Genomic DNA, 20,047 nt, shown 5'->3' with positions numbered 1-20,047 from the left:
AGGAGTCCTGTCTGACCCAGGAAGGTTCCAGCCATGTCAGACAAGGAACAGAAGGCCATGAAGAAAAGTGGCAAGCACCAGAGAGTCGATAAGACCCTCCCATCAGATGACTCGAAGAAATCAGATGCAGTCAACCCTGGTAACAACTGATATGGGGCTTATGGGGCTGGGCCCAACCGTGGGGATGCTCTACTACTTGGCACACAGAACATGGGGCCTGATACTCATCAGGCCATTCCATGGTATTGCAGCTGGGTGGGCATGGAGGACAGGATGGGGTGGTGGGGAAATCAGACTCTGGCCTCTGATTCTCAAGCATGCTCTAGGTTTCCATCCCACGTGACATTCTCAGCCCCTGGCAGAGACAGATACAAAGCTCACAGAGACCAACATGCCTCTGAAGAAGCCCAGGGGTCACAGGGAATTTTCTTGTAAGGCTTGAACAGGTCCATGTACCTGCTGTCCCTAGACTAGGGCCAAGCCCAGTTTCACCTGTGGAGGGGGAGGGGTGTGAGTTCCTGGAAGACTGCTTCTAAACCTTTGTGTTGGATCTGGGCTCAACCAACTCTCGAGTGGAGCCATTTCCCATGCAGGATGATGAGAGCAACATGCTTCATTTGCAAAGGTTTTTCCTTCCCCCTCCATGCAGCAGACAAACCAGCAGTTGGTACCAGTGGGATGGGCAGCCATTCTTCAGGATCAGACATGCAAGAGGCCAGGTGATGTCTTCAAGGGTTAGCCTTCCCCACGTGAAGTAGTTTCAGTGTGGTTGTATGCAGATATAGAAATCAAAATGTTCCCTCTCCCAGGAAGTGGATCTAAGTGGCGGGCGGGGGCGGGTGGGGGGCGGGTGGTGGCAGGGTCTGCTATTCAGTGGAATAGGCCAGCATCAGAGAGACTACTGCTGCCTGTTTTCTCTCCTCTGAGGATCCTGGATTACAAGTAGGTCCATAAAATGATACAACCTGAACTCAGAGGGGAGAGTGTCAAGAGGCAGGCGATACCCAGTTGAGGGGAAGGTTTGCAGGGGTTGAGGGAGGTGGTTTGAGGCAGACTCTGGGGGTGGCACATGGTCACCTTGCAGAAAAGTTGAGGAGACACTATCTGGGTGATGGAGGAGGAATAGCTGCAGGAGGGATTTGAGGAAGGAGGAGAGTGAATGTGGCTGGAGTGCAGGACACTTGGGTGAGTACGCCTTTATGAAACCCTGTGCTGCACTGTGAAAGGATCCCGGTGAACGTTTAATATAAAATCCCCTACTGCTGTGCAGCTGCCTGAGGTTGGGCAGGGAACACCTGGGTTGCGATTTCCCACGAGTTGCCCAAACCCAGCCTGGGGCGGGTTTCCTGGGGATACAGTAGGCTTTCAGTCACTTGTGCTCCAGGAAGTAACCCTTAGCCTTGAGCCCATATGTATCTATCTGCAAAGGACGCTTTGGCTCAGTACGAAAACAAGGACAAAGGAATAAAATTATTGAACCAGAGAGGAAAACCCGACTTTACCCCACATGAGCTCTAGCCTGTGCAAAACGGCACGCCTCTCTCCTTTCCCTTCAAAGCAAACTTAGGATGCTTGTCCTCAATAAGAATTCTGTGGTGTTTTTCCCACAGGGAGCCTGTTCAGAAGAAGATGCAGGATATCAAAGGTAGGTTTGAGCAGACCATGTTAGTCCCAGAACTTTCTATCCAACCCCACGATTTCCATACAGTGAGAATGTGGTCACTGAGAGACAGCACAGCTCTGGAACAGTTCTGTGGCTCAGAGGATATTTCCGAAGAGTAAGTTGTCCTTTGGCCTTCGGGGGTTACCTTTATCTTAACTTTTAAGATGCTGATGTGAGCAGGGGAAAGGTTGTAGCTGTCGCCCAGGCTGTGGGGAGAAATTTCTGCTTCCTGCTTCCTGCTCCCTGCATCGCTGGAGAGTGTCACTAGAGATGATGGGCAAGCAGATAAATCTCTGCTCTTTAACTCACTGCAGGAGTGGTATGTCAGATTTCAACAGCTGGCTTTCAAGTTCTGAAGCCAGTCATTTTTTTCTGGCTTTCCAAAGTTGCTCTCCTCCAGGAACCCCTGCGAAAGGAAAGCTGGTCAAATAGCCTTTAGTCTGTAGACATTTAGGAACCTGTCAGGAAACTCTGAAGGCAGCACTGGGAAGAAAAGTGAGATAGATTGTATTGTGCACATTGTGCATGCCACACTAGCTTGTTTTCTGTATTCCACAGTAACAGCGTCAGTTTGCAACATGCCCCTCCAACCGAGGCAGGTTTTATTCACTTGTATAGGTGGACCCAGACAGAATTACTAGAGAGCCATCATCAATTCTTAGCCAGAGTGTAGAGTCAGCTCATACAAGCAAGGAAGTCTGACAGCATTGCTCTTTCTGGTAGCAGAGGAACTGCTTGGGTTTTGATATGTCCAGAAAATTGTTTGTCAGTGGCATTCTTTAGTCAAGCAGGGTGCCTCCTGCCTGTATTCCTAGCACTTAGGGAGTAGAGACAGAATCAGGAACTTGAGATTGGCCTCAGTTACATAGCAAGTTTGAGACCAGCTTAGGCTACAAGAGAACCTGTCTTTAAAAAAATAAAAAATAAAAAAGACAACGGATGCAGACGCATAGTTATTCATGCTGTCCTATAGGTGGTGTGTCTGGGATGAACCAAACTGTTCTTCTTCCACTGTATATTTGACTTAAAGTGATGCCTTTCCCTTCTCACACAGGTGATGATGGTACCGGATTTCTTATGGAAAAGAGGAAGCAGTTTGAAAAGGATGTAAATGCCTCTTTCCAACGCCTGAATGAAAACCTCCAGCGTATTTTGGAAGTTCAGCAGAAGTCAAGGTAACATTCTGAGCACCCGTAGACAGCCTTTACTCTTCTTCCTGAGTCACCCTGTCTGCCATCTTGGTCATGCACAGAACTGAATAGCTGATGGGATCTCTGGAGCACTGCCTTTTTCTCTATGACCTGGTCCTATTCATAGCCAATGGGACCCCCCCCCCTTTATGGAACTCAGATGTGTCAGCTGCAAGACTGTCAAGACAGCCATTTCTCCCCTCTCAGATAACAGAAGGCCAGTCCTCTACGGTCTACAATCCTGTCCCTATTACGAGATATCACCAGAGTTCTCTGTTGTAAGTCCCACGCGTGGAAAGTGTTCTCTGCACACTTTCTGTCTGTAAAACACTGTAGGGTATGTTGCCTTCAGGACATGGACTCAGGCTCTCAGAATTTATAGGTTACTCCATAAGGGGAAGGGAAGATGAGTCTAATTTTAAGCCAGAAGTGTGATCTTGGGAGAGGTCTGCACAAATGCATCCTCAGTGTTGGAGAGGGAAGACATGTGAAACGATGCCTCTGGTAGCAGCTTAAGACAAAATTCTCCTGGACTGAGAGTCACATTTCTGACTCTCATAAATCAGTGTTATTCATGCCCCATTTCTCTTTTGCTCCTAGCTCCTGTTTCAAAATTATGAGTGCTTGTCATTGGCTTACCCTCACCCAGTGTGACCATGCTATGTAATCGGTACTGTGTTTTACAGGCAACAGCTTAAGTCTCTGTACTGTGAAAGTTTTGGGTCCGTTTACCAGAATTGGCTGCATGAGATGGACAGCACAAGGGACCGAGAAGAGTACTTCAGTGTGAGTGGCAGTCTCAGCTAGCAACAGATCCTCTGCTGTGTCAGTTTCCCTAGTGGCAGGGCTTCCTACAGCAGGTCTGGAGGGAAGGGACAGGACATGAGCTCTGGGAGACCAGGAGGGTGGTTGATGTGGAGGGGAGAGTCTGGCCATTCTCCGTGACTTGGTTTATTTTTGTTTCCCTTCTGTGGGAAGATGACAAGGCTAATGATGGGTTAGGAGCCTGCATGGTACAGGCGTGAGGGGATGAGCAGGTACTGTCTGTAGAGTGCAGGAGGAGATATGGGATTGTATCCTGAGAGAGGACCCTTCAGGATCTAAACAGTGCTGATGCCAAAGAGTAGGAGGGACCCAAGTAGCCTTATGAAGACACAGTGATCAGGGATGTGGAGTGAGAGCAGTTCATTGGGCTGTGGAGGGGCAGGTGGAGACTTAGCTGCCAGTGTGGTTGGAGTTCAGACCGGCCCTGTCCCAGAGAAGAAGAGGGAAAGGTTCCCATGCAGTGATGGACCTGCGATGGTGACTGAGACACCTTTAGCCTGGAGATGAGAATGGTCTTTGGGGGGCAGGTAACTGGACTCAGTGCTGTCTCTGGGGGCTCTTTCTTCCTGGTGGAGGACAGAGATTTCCCCTGGGGATTCTGACTGAGGGAGATGGAGACAGATTCCAGTCTGGCGGTGAGGAGCGTGTTCTCCAAGACCCACTGATTGGGATGCAGCCGTAGTCCTAAGGCTTGCTCATTTTGAAAACTCAGGAAAATCATTAACTTGTCTGCCTCAGTTTCCTAGAAGTAAAGTCAGACTGGTGGAGAAACCCTGCCTTCTAGACCTGTATATTGAATGGTTTCAGCTCTTGAAATCTTTGTTGCTGGGGAATGCTCAACAGCAGGAGCTGATAATATGGTTGCTATTCGTCTGCTCTGTCCTTATTTGGTTGATACTGTAGTTCATGGGGTGTCACAATGTAGGGAGTCACTGACTGATGAGGGAGGTTCAGGTGAAAAACTCCTTTGGACAGATGTGTTGTTCCCTTGGAAGATAATCTACCTGCCCATTGAGTTTGATGAGAAGATTAATCCTTTAAAAACCTGGGCCACAAGAGACCTCATTTTTTTACTTTATTTTGTTGAGGTGCAAGTCTACAGATTAGATGGATCTTAGATTAATTTCAAAATGAGTAGTTCTTTCATGGGAATTTTGCCCAGATGGGACAGAATGTCTCCCTCTGTGACAGGTCAGACGTTGTCATGTTGTTTTTGGTATTGAAGGTCATGTCTTCAACCCTGATCATGAATGATAAAACCCACAAAACAGCACAGGAAGCAACTGCTGTAAGCAGCTGGGTTGGATGTTCAGTTTTGCTGACATTTTATCGTTGATTTCCTCTATTTCAGTTTATAACCCAGCAGCAAATGAAGATTTTACAGGCGGCTATAGAGGACCATGCAACCAAGCTTGAAAATGCTAAAGATATGTGTGACACATTTCTGAAGGTCTAGTAGATTGAACTTGAGAACAGAGCACATCTTTATGTCACACTATGTGTCTCTAAAAGCAGGAGAAGGAATAAATGGCCCTTTCTCAGTTTGTGGGAAAAGTAATTTCACATTCTCATGGGAATATTTTCCCCCACATGTAGGAAAAAAAACTAGGTTTTGTTTAGCCTGGGAAAGTGATGATTTTTAGTGGGAGAGTGTTGTAGCATGGGAGCTACTGACTGGGAATTTGCTCTCTTGGTCTCCCTCTGCTGCTTCTCTCAAGCTTCTGCACTTCCCTAGACCTCAGCGCTGAGGAGTTGTTGTCCTAAAACAGGGCCTTTCCCTCTTCCATATTTCCCAGTGGCCTTCCTTCTTAATTCTCCCTCTTTGCTCTGTCCACTGCAAACACCCCTCCTCTAAAACTCCCCTGGCTGCTTCTGTCTTGTCTTCCCCCCTCGCCATGCACCAGCTTCCCCTGAAGTGACTCCTGTTGCCCTGTCCATGCTGTGCCTCTGCTCTTGGCCCAGATATAGATCTCCGTGCCTTGTCTTCCCTATGGAAATCCTATGTTTTCACCACTGGAAGTTGCCATGGGTGTCCTCTTCAGTCACATAGCCAGCAGGCTCCCCTACCACACCCGTTTTCAGCCAGCATACATGTCGTATGCTCTTAAACTCCTCTGGGCCCTGACAATAGAGCAGAGAATGGACGGGCATTTTGTGGTGTATGGACAGGTGACACAGTCCGTTCTCCTGTGTATCCACCACTGCAGTATTCCTTGAGAGATGTGATCAGAGGCCATGTGATCAGAATCCTCACTTCAGCTCATCTTAGCTTAAAAGGGCATGTGATTGCATGCTGTGTCTTCTCTGTGAACATTGCATTCCATGGACACAGTAAATGAATGGCTCCTTCCCCTGGGAAACCTTGGGGGTCTCCAGCACAAGCCTGTGCCTCTTTTTCCCATGCCTGGTCTATATGGCCTTTACCTGCTCATCCGTCCATATTCTGAGATAAGTGCCTTAGGTGGTGTTCTCTTCTCATAATGATAGTGAGCTCACGTGTGGAACTGCATCTTTTTGTGGAGAGTTCATATAGATGCACAAGAAGTAGTCACTGTTACCTACTTTGATTCCTAACAAGGATCCTTTGGGATATGCAAAGTCCGTACTTTTAAATTAAATGAGGTGAGGTGTCAAGTTGGGGCTTGGGGCTTCCTGCTCAAGTACCTTCGTTTGTTGTGGTTTGTTTCAGAAAGCCAACGACTTGAGTAAACATCGCAAAACCTTTATTGGTGGTCAGCAAACTAATGTGGAGAAGGAAATCTCCAAGGTGCAGGACAGAGTGATCATGGAAACTGTAAGTTGTGTGTCTGTTACACTGTGTACCCTGGGCTGCCTGCCTTCCTATTAGCAGAGATGTAATGAAGATCCTCTAAATCTCCCTGCCCCCCCTTTTTTTTTTCAAACAGCAAGAACAAGATGTATCCATTGTTGAAACATTCCTTCAGTCCCTGATCCATGAAAACTGTGAAGAAACCATCTGAAGCTCACACATAGGATACACAGGGAAGGGAGCGTTAGCCATGCTAAGAAGATGCTGGTAGTAGTCAGTGCAGCTCCTTTCTCTTTACTTTGTTTGTTACAATTGAGACTGAGACACTGTTAACCATTGAGTGAACTCCCAGCGGCTCTGTGAGTAGAGAGGACTGTTAAGTGTGGATCATCCAGGCCCATGACAGCAAGGGAGATACGTTCTGCCCAGTCGTGGCAATTACATTTTGGAAGCAAATGTCATTTTTCTTTGTGGCTGGTTCTCTGTCACTTTTCCAAAGTGAACGTTACCTTACTTATTTTAGGAAGAAATGAATAAAGATGGGACCCATTTTTCTGTGCATACTTTCAGTTATTCATGAGGTCATAGAGACCGTTCCATTGCAGTGGGAAAATCAAGCCAACATGCCACCGAGACTTGCTGAACACACTCATGTTTGTGTGCTCAGAAGTGTTAAAAAAAACTCTTCTTCACACGATTCCCACAACAGAGCCAGATCCTAGTGTGTTGGGCCTGTGCTAGTTGTGGGGCTGTGGCATTTCCCAAAGACACGCAGACTCATTTTCAAAGCTGTCTTCCAGTCTGGTTGAAAGATACCTGCCCTTACCTATGGATGAAAGCATTTTATCAGCGTTTATCTGTGTAAGAGTTTGTGGCTCCAGGGTTTTGGATGGGTGTTTACAGGAGTGTTTTCTAGGGTTCTCCTTGAAGTGTCTACTATTCATCAAGTCCGTCTGCCTGTATGTGTGTGTTTGTCTAACTCCTTAGTCCTTCATTCTCTTATCCTTGTCCTATGCTGTATTTATTAAAATGAATGCTTTAGAATCTGTGTTCCGCACATTTGAGGTTTGGGGAGTTTTGTTTTCATGTGTGTACTTTTGAGTCTCTGTGAGCATATTCCCATGTGTGTGTCAGTACCCATGAAGGCCAGAAGAGGGCCTGAGTTCCCCTGGGCCTTGAGTTACAAGTGGTCTTGAGCTACCCAAAGTGGGTGATGCTACCTAATCTTTTGTCTTCTGGAAGAGCAGCAAGTGAGTTCATTTCTCAGAATGACAACATTATTGTATCCCTAGCAGCAGGCATGTGATTGAATATGCAAGAGGATTCCTCCCATTCTATGAGTTTGAATGGGAAATGTTTGGGGAACTCAAGAACCTTTCACTAGCCTAAGAGCCAACCCTTCTTTCATAATGCCTTGTGACTCGTGAGCCCCCCCTCCCGATGATAGCTGTTGTCTTATAGGTCACTACAGAGAGTGTTGGAATGTAAGGAACCTTCAGCAAGAGGGAGGTGGGGGTGGCAGGGTGATAGATGAGACTTGGTGCCCTTGATGGTGGTGCCTGGACTCGGGAGATGAAACTGGTGATGGCACCCTTTGAGAGTGGCCATGACCCACCGGGGATCGAAGGAGCCTTTGACAATTCTTGGCATTGCCCAAGACCACTGGAAAACACAGAGATTTACATTCCTATTCAAACCAGTAGCAAAATTACAGTTATTAAGTAGCAATGGAAATAACTTGATGGATGCTGGGGTCACCACAACCTAAGGAACGGTATTTGGAAGGTGGATGGAGAACTGCTGCTTTAAACTCTCAGAGCCAAGCCTCAGAAGGCCTGCACAAGGCCTAATTCATGGAGCCTGCTGGTCCCTGCTTCATGCATGTAAGCACGTGCTAGACAGCCTCCCTTGTGAGCACCTGATGGAGTCCCCTCACACATTCATCTGGTCTGCCTCGTGTGTCCACACCTGGTAGGCCTCTCTCAGGGATGGCTCACACATGAGCCTCTGTCATAGGTGCCTGCTCTGACAGCCACTCACATGGACATGTGCTAGGCCCATGACAAGGATAGCCCCACCTGCTAGAGCATCCTCAGATATACCCTGTTCCAGTCAGTCAGAGAGATAGACTCTTGGGGTAGAGAGAGACTGGTTGCATATCTTCCCTTTCTGAGGAGGAAGGTTCTGTGTAAGGCAGTGGAGTGAGAATGGCAAGGTGGGAAACGGGATATCGGGTACCCTGTGCTGAGGTTTCAGAGATGGGTCCAAGTGGCCAAGATGGATCCAAACTTTTCAGGGGTGACAGTGGGGCCAGAAGTAAGCAGGGCCAACACTGGCCTCCTAGGTGCTATCGAAGAGCTTCACTTTCACCTGGACCTGGAGCTTGCACCATGTTTACTGTGGGTCCTACTTGCTCATTTACACCTGACAGGCCCCCATGCTGGAGCCACCTAAGGGTTAGCTAAGGGTTATGCTAGGACCATGTCAGGACTGCAGGCCTGCCACCGGGCCCACCTCACTGGTAAGCCCCCCAGGAGTGCTCATTCAGCTCTTTCCAGGCAATCAGAAATGTACACCCAGGGAGGTAGAGTATAACTAGGTGTGGATGCTCACCCCAAGGGAGAGAAGAAGGCTCAAAGGGGAATATGGCTATGTAGGATCGCCCAGAAGGGTGACTGGATGTAGGTCGCTCTGTGCATCTGAGGCTTGTTGGGGCCAAGAAAATGGGACTGTAGAAGAGGCCAGGGACCGAGACTGAGGATAGCATATGATAAGTGTCCAGAGGCAGGTTGTCCTGCTGTTCACCTCAACTCGCATGCCAGGTGTGGGGGCTGGGGCCAGTCACATTCTCCTGATTCCAGGGTTAACTACCCAGCTGAGGAATTGTGAAAGCCTACCAAGTACCTGCCCAGGCCTCGGGAGACTGAGACATAGGCCTCAGAAAGATGGCTCAATCACATAGCAGTTATATAATAACTGTTATTATATAATAACACACAGGGTGTGGCTGGAGACATCTACCTAATGCAAGAAGGAATGCAAGCTCATTGCCACACAGGCACCTTGCAGGTCCAGGTGGGCCAGAACCACACAGTCACAGAAACAAACAGGGGCCCGCTGTTTGTAATAGAATAATCCTGGTATCTCATAAAGGAACAAAGGAGCGAACTGAATGTACCTTAGCAGGCAATATCTTTCTGTAAAATAAATAAAATAAAATAGTGATGCCAAGGACTCAAGGTAGGCAGTGACGTGGGAGATGGGGCTTGTGAGGTGTGGGGAGACGGTAAGGAATGACATGGTCTAGGTGGCTCCTTCTTTTCCTTCACAGGAGGTTCTTGGCTGCTCATTATTAGCTGAGGCTCAAACTTGCAGTCTTTTCTTAAGTGAGAATGTGAAACATTTAGAAATGGAGAAACAGGGGTGAATGCAGAATTAGAGATGACTGGGTATGCAAGCGTTTCACGAATCCCAGAAAGCTTACCTACAAGAATGCTTATGTAATCACAGGAAAAACAAAAGGAACTCTGTGGAAAGGAGGGAACAGGAAAAAGCAGACACAGCAGCCCTAAATTAAATCTGTTTGTTGGAGGAGAAATGACTGAAGCTCTCACCCCAAGTATGCAGGCCTGGTGGACCAGACGGGCTTGCACTTGTGCCTTCCTTGCCCATCAGACACCTACACAAATGACCAGTATGTTGCTGTCCTGGATGCTTCTGCCCTCGGGGTGTTCAGGTGTTGTGCACTGGGCAGAACTGGAAGGAATGAAGCCTACAGGGCTGGGCCGGTTGGCTTCAGCAGAAAAGAACTGGTCGGTCAGCAGCTGTGAGTGCCAGATGGACACACAAACAGCATTCTCTGAGAAGGTTTTCAGTGAAGCAGTTCTCCTTTACTGGGGGCTAACAAGGATTATATAAACCTTGGGGAGTGGGTAGGGGTCTGGGGTTTGAGTGCACAACCTTGTCTGAGGTGCTGGGAATGCTTCATTTGCATGAAGAGTAATTCCAGGTCCATGCTGGACATGGACTTAGAGGGAGAGAGGAAGTTAAGAGCTGTAGCTTGGCCTGCTGGCTGTGTGACTACCTCAAGGGTGGGGGAGGTAGAGGGTCACACAGTCTGCATCGCCTGGGACATGCAGGCCCAGAGCAAGGAGGAAGGCCGTCCTGCTCCACCTTGTCTCAGGACCAGGTTTTCAGGGTTTGGACATGTCTCCACCTCACCCTGGCTATGGACTGGTCTCCCCCAGTCGAAAGGCTCTCTGACCCCACACCTCCCCACTTTTGTTTTATAGAGGAGAGACTAGCATCATTCACATCAGCCTCTATGCTGGGAACGGCTTGGTACTGAACCAGAAACTGATTGGCAGTGATATTCTTTTTCAATGCTACTTATCTGCCCTTTTAGAAATTGGATGAGGCAGGGTGCCTGGAGGAATAGGGAGCCCTTAACCAGTTATGGGCCAAGGAGGGGAGATACCAATGCACCAGAGGGTTTTAGTACCCCGAGGTAGGGATGTTAGTCGCAGACCTTGCCCTGGAGCCCCGGAGATCTCACTGGAGATCTGTGAGCATTTGTATGTTTTATTCCACCAGTCCAGGTTCATTGGCATAGAAACATCATTCCTCCCCCAGCCAAATGCAAGTCCCTCAGCAGTCAGTGATGTGCAGAGTTTTCTGATTTTGTAGAGTAACCCCCTCCAGGGAGGTGTTCTGTCGCTGGAGGGACTCAGGGCTGTCTGCAGGGGAAGCCACGGCCCGGTGAAACTTGTTGTCCTGGAAGCTGTTGGCCAGGTGTTGTGTTTGGTCCATTTGCTCTGAAACACACAAACGTTAAAGGTAACATTGTAAGTACATTTCTGCATTAGCACACATATGGAATGTACAGCATGCACATTTCTGCTAATGATGATTCTCTGCTATATGTTTGAAGAAGTAAAGGTATCAAAATCCATGAGTCCACTGGACCACACAAGCAGACTGTACTATAAATCTCTATCTGTGCCATATTTGAAAGGATGGTACATATAAAAAGTCACGAGGACAGGTAGCCAAAGGGATTTGTTGGCTATGTTGGGGCACTCATGTCTCAGCAGGTCTCTCAAGCTGTTCCCATGTAGAAGTAACAGTATTTACATCACCTGTTGGGTTTTGTTTGCATGTCTGGATATCTTCCTGTCTGTAGCCAAGATTTTCAGGAGGTCCCTCCTGGTAAAATCTAATTTTTACTAGCTTTGAAGAGAGCTGCTGCCTTTGACTTCCTATGGGGACAAGAGAAAAAATTAAACCCTCTTCCCTAAAGCAACAAGTTTCTTGACTTGATTCTGAGGTTAACACATCCTTAAAGTATGTTAGCTGAGTTAATTCTTCAGTCCTTTCTAAAAACCCAGTGAATTTTAGCAGCTGTGTTACCTGTCTCACTTAAGAACATAAAAATTCAATAAAGCATCAACTGACCCTCCTGCTTAGAGTGGCTGAGAAATGAAACACCGTGCCAACCTGTGTGACCTGTTTATAGAATCCTGGAGAGGCCTAGTTTAAGAGGCAACATTTTGTGGGAGTGGTGGTGGGTTATTTGGTAATCCTTTAAAATTGAGTGCACAAAACTCAGACACTTTAGAAACTAAGTCCCTGGAATTAACGGCACGTCCATGAAGGAAATATGTCAGTCTAGAGATTGCTAGCTACTAGGACATGTCATAGGCAGTGTTAGGTATTAGACATTTTTCATACGAGAGAGGACAAGATGCCAATATACAATATTTTTGGAATAGTCAGTAATGTCTTGTCTGTGTAAAATAAACTGTCTCAAATACACGGCCTTTTCACCTCTTTTCCTTTTTCATCAATTGAAGATTAAATAATAAAAACCAAATTAAAAAGGGCAAAACATATCTCCCTGAAGTGGAAACTTCTAGGTTCCTTAGACAGTTAGTTATGTCCAAAGATGTTTTGCTGGGGCACACAGGTGAAATGACGTCTTGCTAAAAGCATAGGGTCCTGTGTCTGCTCCACCACCAAGCTCAGCCACCTGGGGAGGCAGGATGCACATGGGAGTTTTGACTGTGCTTACCCCACACTGTCCGGGGTTGACAGAGTGCAGTCTGAGGCAAAGGACAGACAGAGCTGGTGTGGGTGCCCCTCAGGCCTGCAAGGAGGCTGGGGCCATCTGGTTCTCAGGCTCTGGGATACCCAGGCACTGGTAGATGCAGTGGAAGAGCTGAGGATGGAGTGACAACCCTCTCTCCTCTCCCCTCCCCACCTTGGGCTGTATTTAGAGAATAAAGAGGGAAGAGCTCAGGCTGGCAGCTGGCAGCTGGCTGGATCCCTCCAGGAGAGTCTTTGGCTCATTGGCAGGCTGCTGGCTTGGCTTGGGCTTGGTGGCCAGCTGCTGTGGCTGGGAATGCAGAGAGGCATTCTACTGGAGATTAGACAGCAGCTCTTGAAGCAAAGGCCTTCTCCATGGCTCACCATGGCAGATTCTGATGAAAAGAGACAGACAGTCTGGGGTTTTAAGGCATTAATTGTCATGGAGGAAAGTGGATGAGTAAGACTGTACCCCATTTTCAGGGCAAGCCTGAGGTTAAATATCTTTTGCAGGGAGGAATGTCTGGAAGGAGAGGTTATTGGCTAAGCCTCCAGGCCTTTAGGTACCTCATGAACATGGAGATCTGTCTTGAAGCTATGGAGGGGTTCAGGGTGTTGCCCTTATGACAGAAAGCCTTGTGCCAGGAGCCTGGTTCCCCGGGAGCCGGATGAAAATGCCTCCCATCCCTTTTAGGGTCACTGGGGTTTCTAGCCTTGGCTCAGACAGGCACCAGGCTGCCATTCGTGGTCCTACAGTCACAGGGAAGAATGTTTTCCTGAAGCAGACACAGGTGAAATGATGTTTTCATATGGCAAACACGTGAAAGGACCCGTTTGAAGGAGGATAAATATGACCGTACAGATGGCAGGAGATGAGCACTGAGCATTGCTTTGGTTTTCTCCACCAGGCTATTCTCCACTAATAACAAGCATGTGACCATTCGCCTTACATAGAGTTGTTGATCCCCACTCATGGTGACGCCAGAGAGGAATCTCGCCCAGCAACTGCTTGTGAGCTTCCTGCAGCAGCTTCCAGTTTCTGCAGCCTTGCCTCAGTGTGGTTGGTTCTCCTGCCCGGTGTCTGCCTGCCAACAGTACTGGACTGTAGCTGCTGGTTCTGGCCTGGTGTCTGCTTACAGAAAGGATTGGTCTGCAGCTGCTGGGTCATTTGATTGTTTGCTATAAGACTGAACTGCTGCCAAAGTAGATGCAGCTTGCCCCCAAAGAAGTATTGCTAAACAGGTCCACTTTCCCCATATCCTAATGACTTTTCTCTTCCCCTACTGCTGATGGAGGAGAGCTTAGACCCTTATGAAAAGTAGGATGCAAAAAACATATGCCTAAACCCCCCTATTAATTTTTGTACCGATTTCATATTGAAATGACACATTAGATATATTGATTGGTGAATCAAATAGAAATGTATGAGTGGTGGTGCACGCATTTAATCCTAGCATTGAGAGGAAGAAGCAGGAGGATTTCTGAGTTTGAGGCTAGCCTGGTCTACAGAGTGCGTTGTTCCAGGACAGCCAGGGCTAAACAGAGAAACCCTGTCTCAAAAAACAAAACAAAACAAAGCAAAACAGAAGAAGAAGAAGAAGAAGAAGAAGAAGAAGAAGAAGAAGAAGAAGAAGAAGAAGAAGAAGAAGAAGAAATGTACAAAAATGTTAGCTTTGAATGTGTTTACTGGAAAGTATACCATGATACATAGTTTACATTTTCCTTCTTTTAAATGGCCCCTTTTCAGAACAGATACCTTTAACTAGGTTGATTGTTTCCAGAAGCAAACCTATTAATAATAGCATGCTTACAGAGAGATTCCCAAGAGCAATATGGAGTGGAATAGAATCTTGGCACCCTTTATCAATCATAATTCTGTGCTTTTGTGAATTCAGAAATCATACATTGCACTTGGAAAGGGGGACATGTACCAGCTAGTTGGTTAATTTTCCATGGGCATTAGTAAGTTTAGTTCCCATTGGCAAAATGTCAGTTTCATATTAACCAAGGTGTACTGATCAGATTAATGTGAGTGCTTGCTACTCAGTCCTTTCTTAAAGACAGACCTAAATCCTAGCTGCTGATGTATAGAATTTCTACAGGTAGATAATCTGTATGCCATTAGACCCAGTGAGATGTGGATCCAAGATGATTTTCTGAAGCTTCAAAGAATTTTTTTAAGTTATTGAAACCCACAGCTTAGAGAAGGCAATAGATTCAAACCTTTGTTTCATAGTAGCAGCTTGGGAAACAGTTTGGGGTTAACAGCAGGAACATTCTTTAGTTTGACTGCAAACCATGAAAGAAGGGCTTTTCTCTTCTCTAACCAGAAGACTGGGTGTATATAAATTTAGAATAAAGAGAAGCATCATGGGTCTATATTTAAAAGGCAACTACGGGAGCCTGTGAATAAGATATTATCAGAAATCCACTGATGTAAAGTCTCTGAACTTTATATAGTATGTTGTAGCAAATAATTCTGGATTTCTATCATTGTCAGGTAAAGTATTGAGACTTGTTGCTTTCTTTGTCAACAGGGATGTGTAATAATACTTTTAAGCCATTGATTTTTAACATTTCTAATGGTATAAACGTTTTTTTTTTTTTAAATTTAAAGGTGTTTAAAATCTCCTAAATGTGATATGGTAACATTAAAATTAAGTACTCTTGTAAGAGTAAAGACAGAGAGCATAACCATAATATTTGAAGGGAAGAAAATCAAAATGCAATTGATTTCTGGAGGCAAGTGACCCATCTGTGTCCCCTGTAAAGTCTATTCCTCCAAAGACAATTCTCTTTTAGGCTCAGGTGATAACTTTCTTGGTGTTTTTGAGTGTGAATCCCCTAGTGAGGTTTGACCTAAATTACTTGGCTTTCCAATGGTTAATCTGATTGTGGGCCACAATGAGTTGGTCAGTATGTGTCCTAAGGAGACCATTGACAGTTGTTTGTTTCTGCTATTAGGGACAAACCAAAAAGCCATTTAAACACATCCATACAAAGGAACAGGAAACCTCTAAGTTTTTGGCCAGCTGCATTGTTCTAAGCTATGTCATCTCGAGCTGCATCTTCATCAGCAAAACTCTGCCCATTATTCTTGTAATTCAGGTTTTGCAGTTATGTGGCCCTTAGCTGGAAAGCTGCTAAGCACCAAGTAGGCACACTCTGACCAGCTCTGCCCCAGAGCTTTAACTTGATGACCTACTGCCACCCATGCCTGGCCTGGGGGATTGGCCCACCCTGTGGTTTCCAGCCACTCACTTCAGCTGTCAAATTTGGTGCCCCAGCCATAGGCCAAGTCACATTTTTTGCAGGGTGGGGAGACTCAGGGCACGTCCCTGTTGGGCCCAGGACTGTGTGTGCACTTGAGCTTTCTTGAGAGGACCTGTCTCCTCCCTTGTCCATGCCTTTTGGCAGTGTTCTGGCATTGCCTGGTTGGCAGAAGGGGACTTAGCCACTGGTGGAGGAGGGGGCCACATACCACTTCACCCTCACTCCCTGGAAAGTAGACCAAGAGAAGATGGGTGACACATGTAGGGTGGTGGAAGTGTGCCACCAGGGCCCTGAGCAGAGTCTTGTGAGCCAGAGAGCAGGGAGACTCTGTCTCAAGCCTGTAGCCTGTGGAGGTGGGAAGTGTGTTCCTCTGCAACAACCTGCTGGCTGAGCTGTCATTGTGTGTGGGGCGGGGGGGGGGGGGAAGAATAACTTTAAAAATGGCAATCTGATTTTGGGGCTATCCAGCCGCGGTGGCGTTGACATTAGTTGGAAATTTGTGGATTCCTGACTCCTTGGCTGAGTCATGAATTAGGGGGGTTGGCAGAGTTAGCCATAAGATTAATTCGCGTTTTCTCCACTTTGGACTGGGAGAGAAGTAGCCAAGAGGTTAAAAGGCATTTCTTGTGAATTTTTTTCCTGGGGTCCTGGAGAGTATAGGACTGCTGGGGGCAGGAAGTGGTATAAAAGAGGCATGGGGAGCCATGACCTGGCATGGAGGTTTGCCTAGCCTTGGAGTGGTACAGAGAATGCTGTTGTGCCACTGGGGACTGGGGTGAGGAATCAGATGGGGCTGAAGGCCCACTTGGCTCCTTGGTGAGTTGCATTATAGGGGATTTAAAGAGGGCCCATATTTTTCCAATATGAGGTTTTTGTTTTTTTGTTCCCATTCCCCCCTCTGTGATGAGATATTTCCCATGATAGAAAAGTAAAGAGAATGCAGGTCCTTTGAAGAGCATTCCTACATCCTCAAGGCTGTCACAGGATCCTGCCATGGACCAGAGGGCAGCATGAGTGCAGGTTTTAAGCTCAGCCAGCCTTCATAGGTGGTATTAACTGGTTTCTATGTTAACCGGTTTTTATGTTTTAAGGAGAAATAGATAGCAGGTTTCAGCCAATGCGGGGGTGGGCTGTCAGGGTTGAGGCAGAGGTTTAGGGACGTTTGTGGAATTTTCTCTACAGCTTCACCTGTGTGCTGGTTTGTATGAGATGTGTCCCATTGACTGGGACATTTGAATACTGTATCCCCTGTTGTGTAGATGTTAGAAGGTCCTGGCTGTAGAAAACCAGAAGTCTCCCAATACTGTCTTGTTCTCGTCGCCCCAACTTGTAGGGGTCAGTCACATCCTCGGAAAGGATGCACCTCTTTGGAAAGGCTGGGACTAAGTAGCTGTGACTGCTCTCTGAAGGGAAGGATGCAGTCAGTGGCTCAGTGGTGTGGTGGGTTTGGTTCGCCCAGGTGAAGTACTGGGTGAAAGGGCGTCCTCAGCTAAGCTGAGTTAAGAAGAGTAATGCTGGGACCACAGTCTTTGGGGGAGGATGGTGTGGATCACAAGGAGACTTGCCTACGAGGGCCTGTGATGTAGTGTGCCTGAGTCTGGCTTTAGCCTCAGACTGGACTAGGACCCCCATGGAGGGTCAGAGCAGAAGTTCCAGAGATAGAAAGCCTGGGATGTCTGAGCCGGACACTGCGGTCAAGGTACGGGCTCATAGGATCCAACATCTGCCCGTTTTGTACTGTTTAGGGCCAGACTGAACACCCGAGGCCCCTGAGATACAGCCCAGGCATCCCGCAATGGGAGCACCAACCAGAGAGAAAAGGACACAGGACCCTTCAGGCATGCACCCTAGTGTACTCTTGGGACTGGTAGGTTTTCCTATCCCTGGAGCATTGGCTGAGCTCTGTTTGTACAAGGTTGCGGGAGCTTCTCATCTTTGCGCATGTCTATTCTTTCCCCTCACAGGACCCAATGGACCTCTCTCTGACACACATTTGAGCTTCTTTCTGTTGCAGCCAATCAGAGATACATACATAAGGAGATGGGCTGCTGCTGTGGCCCAATGAAATGAAGCCACGGGCCATCCCTCACCAGGAAAGCAAGTGTGATTGGCTGAGGCATGCTGGGCCCCTTGATTATGCACAGGGTGCTGGTACCCACTGCGCATGTGCAAGCTGGTACACCAGCCAATCAGAGAACATTATATCTGCCAAGGCCCAACCAAGCAGGATGAACCTCTGACTGGAAGGAGGCTGCATTGCGGACACGAGGGGACTAGGTGGGTGACAAGTTTTGCTGGGGATGTCCCATGATGGGACTCCGGCGGTGGTTTAGAGGCACCCTTGTTGTCCTCGTCGTCGTTGTAGTGGAACAGTGGGGTCACAGAACATGAGGGTCCCGAGAAGCCTGTGAGGTGACTTCGGGAGCTTTCTTTTACTCTAAGAGGCGCCAGCGCCAAGAATGAGAAACGGGAGAGGAGGGCAGCAGAACCACAGAGTGGTGGATGGGGCAGTTGGTGGGCTGCAAGGGGAGGTAGGCACCTTTACACATCTCTCCCAGTTTGGGGTTGTTTTTCGTTGTTCTTTGGTTTTGTGGTGGTGGTGGTGATTTTTTTTTTTTTGGTTGGTGTTGCTGGGTTTTGTTGTTGTTGTTTGCTTGTTTGTTTTGGTTGTTTTTTTGGTTGGTTGGTTGGTTGGTTGGTTCCTGACTGCACACCTGGATCCTCCCGCGATGCTTCCATAAGCAGTATCTGAGCAGGATAGTTAGTCTGAAGCAGAAGGGGGAAACCCTGGGCACATTGCACAAACACATGGGCAACAACAGAGCCCAAGCTGGGAAAGGGTACCTGATTGACAGGCCTTACACCTTTGGGAGTACCTGTAGGCAGCCTCAGGCATGCCTGCACAGCAGTGTTTCCACTAATCAGAGACCCATTCCAGAATGTGGGACCTCTATCTGAGGAGCTGGGGAAGGAGCCTCTCAGAGGAATGTATTGAAGTGTGGTCACCTGGGTGAGTGACAGGGAATTAGCAGAGTCAGTCTTGAGCCTCTGATGGTGAGAAAGCAGAGTCAGCGTGGGGTCTTGGGCCTTTGGGGGAGCAAAGTGGGGTCTTGAGGCAGAAGGGACCAGGTTAACTGTGAGGAGATGTTTGGAAGGCTTTACACCTGGTAGTAAAATAGACCAGCGAGACCAGTGGATGAAGAGGGTTCCAGGAGGGTTGCAGGTTTGAAGAGAGTTGGCTGGGACAGTGACATGGAGAAAAGGAAGTAGTGACTCTCCCCCTGTGCTTCGTGGGTCCTCAGTGGACACATCCCGGTCCTGTTTCTTTGCAGTCATGGGCCTTGCCTCCCTCAACACAAATGCCTGTGCTTTTGTATATTTTTTTCAATGTGTCAAGATTTTGTCAAGATCTAGAGTATTGGTGGGCCATAGGAGGTCCTCCTAAAATCTGTGTTGAATATTGAAGGGGATGGGCCAGGACTGGTCCCCTTCACCAAAGGGCAGCATCTCCATCCAAATCCCACAAGTACTATGCTAGTTGAAACCACTTAACCCTGGGTATAAGTACCTTCCCAGCCAATCAGAGAGATGTGCACTGGGAGGTGGTTCCTACAGAGGTATGACCAACCATCCTCTGAAAAGAAGGAGGCTCCAGGGGTAGAAGAGTACCCTGGCTATTGGGGAACTCTGTTTAGGGGCTCTCCAGTTGATACAGGGTTCAGAAAGGAGCCTTAGCTCATGTGGTAGGGCAGTGGGATCACAAAGAGTCAGGTCAAATCCAAACCGGTGGGACCATCCTAGGACCTTCACATTCCAAAGGAGGCCTGGCAAGGCCACAGAGGGCGAGGCTAGGGAGCAGAATTGGGAGGGCTAAATGGGACAGCAAGTGGGCTGTGAGACATGGCCTCACTGACTGAAGAGTAGGACCTTAGTGAGTTGGAATTCCCACCAGACATCAGCATTATGTCCTTGTATTTTATGGGGTGGGGGTATAGGGTTTTGAGAGCGGCAGAGGGTACTGATCTTGAAAGGTAGTGGGTCTGGGAGCTCCAAGTCCAGAGAGAGAAATGGGGCAGGTCAGGACATTGGTGGCATGCTCTTGTCCTCATTTTGCACCAGCACAAGTGCCAGGACACACAGCCACACCCATGGTGTCCTGTTCCCTGTTCCCATTTCCCTCTTCCAATTCTTCCCAGTATCTCTACTTCCAGGACTCCTATCTAACGCAAGAAGATTCTAGCT

At 47.7% G+C, this 20,047-nt stretch overlaps 1 protein-coding gene across 2 annotated transcripts; it reads left to right on the top strand.

The window, feature by feature from the left end:
- LOC147004714 (X-linked lymphocyte-regulated protein 5C-like) lies at window positions 1-6,986 on the top strand. Of its 2 annotated transcripts, XM_085837709.1 has the most exons (8): window positions 1-139; window positions 650-719; window positions 1,611-1,645; window positions 2,718-2,838; window positions 3,540-3,639; window positions 5,030-5,128; window positions 6,368-6,472; window positions 6,585-6,986. In XM_085837709.1, the coding sequence occupies exons 1-8, from the start codon at window positions 34-36 to the stop codon at window positions 6,657-6,659; spliced, it is 711 nt and encodes a 236-aa protein (XP_085693835.1). In that variant the 5' UTR covers window positions 1-33; the 3' UTR covers window positions 6,660-6,986. The 2 variants fall into 2 exon arrangements, with proteins under 2 accessions (XP_085693835.1, XP_085693836.1); XM_085837710.1 differs by lacking the exon at window positions 5,030-5,128 and having other exon boundaries at window positions 16-139.
- Window positions 6,987-20,047: the final 13,061 nt, after the last annotated feature.

This window comes from Mus caroli, unplaced genomic scaffold (genome assembly GCF_978045245.1).
Source record: "Mus caroli unplaced genomic scaffold, Mus_caroli_1 scaffold_5, whole genome shotgun sequence".
NCBI classification, from domain to species: Eukaryota; Metazoa; Chordata; class Mammalia; order Rodentia; family Muridae; genus Mus; species Mus caroli.
This window is presented reverse-complemented; position numbering and strand designations above follow the sequence as displayed.